The following is an 8,261-nucleotide window of genomic DNA, read 5'->3' as shown; positions in this document are numbered from 1 at the left end:
AATATGTACGCAGAGTATAGGCGACCGCAATTAACTTTCCTTGCATTATAACCTTGGCTTAACCTAAGATAAATCTGGAATTGACTGGTTTTACACAATATGCATCGGTTACCCTCCCTTGACCCTTGGACGCTTAATTACACTCTGGATTCTGACTATTTGAATACATATAGAAATTATGGAGAGCCTAGAAATGCCAAAAAAAGATTTTGATTTCCTTTATTCTGAGACAATATCAAGATAAAATGTTCATATTTCACTTTCTAAATTTTAATGGTGGGGGAGGGGGGGGGTGTAACATCCGGAGAGGAATGATTTTAAGATTTTTAGAAAACAAATTTCTCCATAAGTGCATAACAGTGATTCATTGTATTTTTGCTGAATCATCTTGATATTTTAAAGAAGGATACCTTCCGGATTCCGGACATTGAAAATATACCTAATAATTTAAAGGATACAATTGTATTCTTCAAATAAAAAAATCATTCTGTAATTATTACATGTGTTTTGTTTCTGAAACTCATTAAATTGGAAAATTTGAAACGGTTCTTTGGAAAGTTTACTCTCGACCATACACCGTTACATATTTACTTAGTTCAGGCGTAGATAGATATATAGAAAGATAGATAGATATATATAAATATAGATGGATAAAATATCTAGATAGATAGATCGATAGACTAATATCTAGATAGGTAGACAAATATCTAGATAGATAGATAGATAGATAAATAGATAAATAGATATATAGATAAATAGATAGATAGATAGATAGATAGATAGATAGATAGATAGATAGATAGATAGATAGATAGATAGATAAATATATAGCTGGATAGATAGATAGATTAGAGAGGGTGTAAGGAGAGAGTATGGTATGCCAACTGCCTGGAAACTGCCTGAAACAGATTACAACGCCTGCGCTGAGCTGCCTTGCTGCCTAAATGAGAGTTTGACCCAGTAGTGATATTCAGTCTTTGTGTACCATCCATACCATCCATACATAGTACAGGTATACATACCATCCCTACCATCCATACCATTCTTACATAGTACAGGTATACATACCATCCATACCATCCATACATAGTACAGGTATACATACCATCCATACCATCCATACCATCCATACATAGTACAGGTATACATACCATCCATACCATCCATAACATCCATTCCATCCATACCATCCATACCATCCATACCATCTATAACATTCAAACCCACCCCCAATTAAGCTAATGGTGCGTTCTGCAGTACACTGACTGAGGATATAGTAGCCTTTAGTGGACTGTGTACCATTCATGATTAATTCGTTTTAAATTATAATATTTCAGAAATGAGACGCTTTCTAATTGTATCCTGTCTCACAGCTGTAGTCCTCTCTCAAGAGTAAGTATTTTTAAACAAATTTAAAGAACATAAAAACAGAGGTGGGTGGAGGGGGAGGGGCTAAAACATGATAAGACCTTAGTTTTCTTTCATTTACGCTACAATTTTTTACTCATGCTTCTTTGCTTTAACAATGACTAAAATTTTGAAAGACCTTTTTTAACTTTTAAAGCGTTATCAAGTGTTCAAAAGTAGGTATTCATATAAAATATATCTATTAAGATCTTTCCAGGAACCAAAATATTTTCCCGTTTTCGTTGAAATCCTGAATAAAAATTAGAAATTCAAGTGAATTTGAAATGTATTGATAACATTTTTTTGACATATTTAAAATTTTACATTTTTTTGCGTTGACAGATTTTTTGATCCACCCTCATTCCAATAAAAGAACGCTTTTTTCCAAAGAATCAGTTTTGTCAATTACCATTATGTCAACTGGCTTAAATTTACCACAATGTACTGTACATCCTAGTTGAGCACACTTGTTAGATTTTCATACTTTCCGGTCATATTGTTTCCGAACTGTGTACTGCAGTTGCATACTGCATATTGTTGTTTGAAACCAGTTTTCAATTGTAAACAAAATAAGATAAAGACACGTAGACGTACTTTAAAGAAAAATACAAAGGGCAGAGATTATCTTGGGGGGCATTATTGTTATCTAATGATTCTTTAAAATGGACTTTAGGTCTTCTCAGAAATTTAAAAATAAAAAATTCCCGTTTTCATTGGAGACCCCCAGGTTTTCATTGTAGATCCCCAGATTTTCATTTGAAACACCAAACTTTCAGCACGTTTTAAACCCCAAATTTTCATTGGAGACCAACCCAAGATTTTCAATTGAGATCCCAGATTTTCATTGGAGCCACAAGATTTTCATTGAAGATCCTAGACTTTTCTTCGGAGACCCCAAACTTTTCTTTGGAGACTCCAAACTTTTCCCCAGAGACTCTAGATTTCCAATAGAGAACCACAGATTTTTATTGGAGACCCCGAGCTTTTCATCTGAGACCCAAGATTTTAGTGGAGAAACCCCTGATTTTTATTGGAGACCCCGAGCTTTCCTTCTGAGACCCAAGATTTTTAGGGAGAAACCCCAAGATGTTCATCGGAGACCCAAATTTTCACAGTTTGAGGTCTCCACTGAAAATCTGAGGGTTTCAAATGAAATCGGGGGTTCAAAAAACTAAAATTTTGGAGTCTCCGATGAAAATATTTAGGTTTCCAATGTAAAGATTTGGGTCTTCAATGAAAAGTTTGTGGTCTCCAACAAAAATCTGGGGATCTCCAATTAAAATCTGGGAATTTCCGATGAAAATATTGGGGTCTCTGATGAAAATATTGGGGTCTCTGATGAAAATCTGGGGGTCTCTGATGAAAATCTGGGGGTCTAAGATGAGACAGTCATGGGGGTCTCTGATGAGACAGTCATGAAAGGGGGTCTCTGTAGTACTCCAATGATGAATATTTCATCTTAGACTCCCACATTGGCCTTTTCAAGAAAAATGATAAACGGAAATTTACAGGCCATAAACACGTAATTACAGTCGCAAAAATATATTTAAATTTTCAACTTTAAACAATGTGAAAATTCAGACACATAGAAAACATGAAAAATTTCCGGTCAGTTTTTATTTAAATCTTTCTTTAAAAAAAACTGTCCATTTATGCATCTAAAAAATGTATATTGTATTTTGTTAACGCAATTTGTATTAAAAAGTCAAATCAAAATTACTAAAAATTTCAAAAGTGTTCCTAACTGTTCAGCGTACATATTTGGGCCAGTTGACATAATGGTAATTGGGCTTTTTTATGATAAAATTAAGATAAAGAAAGAATGAAACAATAAAATTGAGAGTAAAATCAAAATTAAAGAAAGAGAAAATGAAATAAAAGAAAGAAATTAAGTTATAAAGAAAAGATACAGAGAAAGATGGATAGATATACACAAGGTACTAATGCAAAGTTATTTCTGAGGTGTACGCATTTTTTGTACTGCAGTGTACTGTCTTTGGGCGGAAATGTAAACACAAGACGGATGTCACAGCCTGACATAGAATCATTTTTCACAAAAATAATCTATGAAATATTCTATTCATAGGAAATTATTATATGAATTATCAAAATTATCAAAATTAAATGCTTTTAACCTCCCCGGATACCAGACGAACACTGATGCATCTATTCTTGTTTACAAATTCCGCCCAGAGAGAACTGGTTTCAATATGTACGCAGAGTATACGCAACCGCAATTAACTTTCCTTGCATTAGTACCTTGGATAGACATAGCCTTCATAATTACCACATATATACACGCCGAAATTGCACGCAAAACATTAATCCCATCCAACCGAAACACCAACGCACAATGATCAATTTGTGTGAAATAAGTAAATCCTAGACGCAATGACCCGTTACTAAAAATATTGTCGTGTAGAAAGTTTATCCTTGGTAAAATTTTGACACAGCTTAATATAAGATTTTCGAGACAGGAACATCGATCAACTCCTAAAATTCTCAGGTGTCAGTCTATACCCCCTTTAATATTTCCTTTACAGTCCCTTTGAATTTCATTTTTAAATGTTCTAAAACATTGTGTTATTTAGTTAATTATTAAAAGAGAACTAATAGAAAAACATATGTTCATATATTCTCAATTTTGAATAACATTCTCAATTATTCTTTCAGAAACCTTTCTTTTCGTTCTGATGGAGGTATGAAAAATTCTAATTTGGACCAAAAAATTCATCGCTTTGCTCGCGACGCAGATTCCCAGCTTGCATTTTTATCATTTGCGATGGCACTTCTCAACACGATTGTGAACATAATATCGGCTGTCAACAATAATAACAACAACAATAACAACAACAACAATAACAATGACAACAATAACAACAATATGAATTCTAACATGAATAATGTAATGAGCATGTAAGAAAATTCAATACGTAGCCTTCAAAATCTATCTTACCAATGGATTTTAAATAGGGTTTTCAATAGGAATTTTGTTGCGCGGAATTGCGCGCAACTGTTCTCGTATTGCGCACAATTGTGCGGAATTAAGCACAAGTAAAATTCAATTGCGTTGGAAACCCTTATTCTATAGCATTACAGATTAATTGTTTTAGAACTGGAGCGTTTTTTGTTTCTTAATAACGTAAAATTGAAGTTTAATTGAAATTTTTCAAAGTTTAGACCCAAGAAATGTTTTTTTTTCTAAAAATTGTTTGGATGAATGAAACTTAAAAAATAATCAGAAAATTCAATTTGTTACGTTAAATTAACTTGTGCCGTTAACTAAAACATAAGCATAAGAATTTGGATTGGAAATTTCAACAAAAAACTTATGATTTCTGTCAAGTGCCTAATTAAAGGGAAAGTTCCTTAAAACGAGTATTGTTAGTTGGCTCAGATTTATACTCTTTTTGTTAAAGGGGCTGTAGACGGAATTTCAATTAACCCTCTATTCATAAGGAGAAAGAAATTGCCAGAATTTATCACTTTTTTTAGATAAGCAAATAATGTTTGTTGTATAAATGAAATTTCCTTTACCATGGTATTTAATTATTAGGAATGGTCGCAGCATAGATAAACTTGATAAACTTGACATGATTAAACCTCTTGATGAACCGGAAAACAACCTGATAGATTATCAACCTGAAAACCAATCCATCCTTGCCAGGTATGTTGTTCTTACTGTAAGGCTGAGAACAATTGAAAGCTATCTGACTAAATCATGAGTTGATCCTTGCCAAAAATCCAGTTCTTTTTGTTACCCACAAAGGATGAGACTTCAGAGAAGACTGTACGGAATTTTGACTGGTTGTTTCCTTATACTAATGATCTCCTGCAACTGTAAACTTCTTCCTTTTTTTGTCCTATCATTAAATTAGTCCTTACAAGACTATATCTAAGGCAGAAGATTTATTTCAACCATGATATCATCATAGTTCATAAGTTTCAGTTCGTTTTTATTTTCGCATCCCAAGCCTTAATATAGAGAAAATTTACCAATCAAAACTCTGATATATCTGCTTTTGAAGTACCATTCCGACTTCTAGGCAAAACAAATCAATTTGTACAATATTACGTGTTAGCCTGGTATGGTTTTGTAAATACAATAGGTGGGCTGGGTTAGGCAGGATGGGCTGCAGCATTAATATTCTATGTACATAACATATACAAAGATGGTATAATGTACATCTTAAGAAATCCGCGACCATAAATGAAATTTGTTCCAGAATTATCGGTGAGGACGCAGAGGCCAGAATAGTGGACAGTGTTACAACATGGGCTACTGATAAGGTTAGTTTAGTGTACTGTACATACTGTACAAACTTTACAAACTGTACCTACTGTAAATACTGTACATACTGTAGATACTATACATACTGTAACTACTGAACATACTGTACATACTGTACATAATGTACATAATACACGTACAGTACATACTGTACATACTGTACATACTGTAAAAACTGAGAATACTTGTATACATTATGTACAAATAATGTACATTTAGTACATACATTCATACATTTCAGCCAATTTGGTCGAGCCGTTTGGCCAGCTACAGCTAATATATAAATATTCATATATAAAATAAATAAAATAAAGAAACCCTTGCGGTATTTCTTTATTTATTAACTCTCTCTGTACTTTGTACGTAAAGTGTATAATTTCTAAAAAAACCTGTTGTCACGTTTTTACAACAGGTTTCCAGCCCCCGCCATTAATATTGGATTTCTCTCTGCCATTTCTAATATGACAACCAAATATTTTACTTTTACTTAAACGGGACTGTGAACCAAGTTTCAACTGGATATTTACCCAAATCCATACATGCCTTCTATCGGATAAACAAGATGAATACGATGTCTACGTTTTTGTGTTTTAAAAAGATATAAAAAAATTTTTCATATCCAATTGTCTCTCACTGCTGCATAAAGTTTACAGCAATTCTATCGAGAAAGTACAATTGTATTATCAGTTTTTTTCTTTTAATTAAGAGTTAGTTGAAATAAAACAATCAATTCTTGGAACATATTCTATGTTTAAGAGAAAGATGAGATAGAAGAAAGAACAACTGTTCCTAATTATATATCTTATAAGTAACCTAACCTCATCTTTTCATGTCAAGGATCTTAACAATTAATTACTAAACATATGTTAAATATATTTCAAAAATTTAATAATTTAAGAAAACTAAGAATATTTAAATTTTCTTCAAAAGTTATGACTCATAGTTAAAAATTAAAAGAATAAATGTTTTTAGTGATATTGATGCGAATAAAAATATCCCACAATCCAAAGATAATTTAGAGCTCAAAGGAACTGAGCTCTTGTCACAAACTCTGATTTTTGTAATTCGTAAAATCCAAGGCTGTACAATATTATATTATATTGTATTATACAACCTTGTTTCAATCCAAGATTGTATAATATTATATTATATTGTATTATACAACCTTGTTTCAATCCAAGATTGTATAATATTATATTATATTGTATAATACAACCTTGTTTCAATCCAAGCTTGTATAATATTATATTATATTGTATTATACAACCTTGTTTTAATCCAAGGTTGTAAAATATTATATTTTATTGTATTATATACAACTGTGTTTCAATCCAAGTTTATATAATATTATATTATATTGTATTATACAACCTTTTTTCAATCCTGTTTGTATTATATTATATTATATTGTATTATACAACCTTGTTTTAATCCAAGTTTGAATAATAATATTCATATTATATTGTATTATACAACCTTGTTTCAATCCAAGTTTGTATAATAATATTCTATATTGTATTATATACAACCTTGTTTCAATCCAAGCTTGTATAATATTATATTATATTGTATTATACAACCTTGTTTTAATCCAAGTTTGTATAATAATATTCTATATTGTATTATATACAACCTTTTTTCAATCCAAGCTTGTATAATATTATATATTATATTATATTGTATTATACAACCTTTTTTCAATCCTGTTTGTATTATATTATATTATATTGTATTATACAACCTTGTATTATATTGTATTATACAACCTTGTTTCAATCCAAGGTTGTATAATATTATATTATATTGTATTATACAACCTTGTTTCAATCCAAGTTTGTATAATATTATATTATATTGTATTATACAACCTTGTTTCAATCCAAGGTTGTATAATATTATATTATATTGTATTATACAACCTTGTTTAAATCTAACATGAAATTCTAATTGGCGTGACTTACTTTACTCTAGTCAGAAAAAATTGTTGTATAATATTATATTATATTGTATTATACAACCTTGTTTAAATCTAACATGAAATTCTAATTGGCGTGACTTACTTTACTCTAGTCAGAAAAAATTGAACAATAATTAAATAATAATTCCTTTAACATAGCTCAAATATATGAACACTCCCTTTGGAAACCTCAAAATGATCTAGAGTGAGGAAAATAGCTGACTGAAAAGTGTTTAATTCTGATAATTCCTCCTGGTTATGACACAAGAAATGCGCTAGTCACTTTTCCAGAAAACCCACAAGGGAAAATTTTCAAAGAAAAACATGAATACTTTATCAAAAAAAAAGTTTTTAAGGATATCGTTTCGAATCGAATATTGAGTTCCTTGAAATTCCAATTACAGTGCCTTTAAAAACTTATGTCAAATCCCTTAAAAATCTAGATTTATTTTAGGCTATAAAGAATCCTGGCTGTGTGAAAAGATTTGTTTGTGAAACCTATAGAACTGGAGAAACCTTGTCAGGAATACCTTATGTACTCATGGCGATAACAAAGTAATTATAATATTATAATTATAATAATAATAATAATAATCCCAATAATAA

General features: G+C 30.9%; 1 protein-coding gene across 1 annotated transcript in view; it reads left to right on the top strand.

The window, feature by feature from the left end:
* The first annotated feature begins 1,107 nt into the window (after window positions 1–1,107).
* The window catches only part of LOC111705448 (uncharacterized), an 8,433-nt gene continuing 1,279 nt past the window's right edge, over window positions 1,108–8,261 (top strand). The window contains exons 1-5 of the mRNA XM_023478002.1: window positions 1,108–1,141; window positions 1,338–1,392; window positions 4,964–5,074; window positions 5,634–5,697; window positions 8,110–8,210. Of these exons, the coding sequence (XP_023333770.1) occupies window positions 1,340–1,392; window positions 4,964–5,074; window positions 5,634–5,697; window positions 8,110–8,210 (329 nt within the window). The 5' untranslated portion in view covers window positions 1,108–1,141; window positions 1,338–1,339. The remainder of the gene's footprint in view (window positions 1,142–1,337; window positions 1,393–4,963; window positions 5,075–5,633; window positions 5,698–8,109; window positions 8,211–8,261) is intronic.

This window comes from Eurytemora carolleeae, unplaced genomic scaffold (assembly GCF_000591075.1).
Source record: "Eurytemora carolleeae unplaced genomic scaffold, Eaff_2.0 scaffold227, whole genome shotgun sequence".
Taxonomy (NCBI): Eukaryota; Metazoa; Arthropoda; class Copepoda; order Calanoida; family Temoridae; genus Eurytemora; species Eurytemora carolleeae.
Note: the sequence above shows the minus strand (reverse complement) of the source record. Positions and strands in the feature narration are given on the sequence as shown.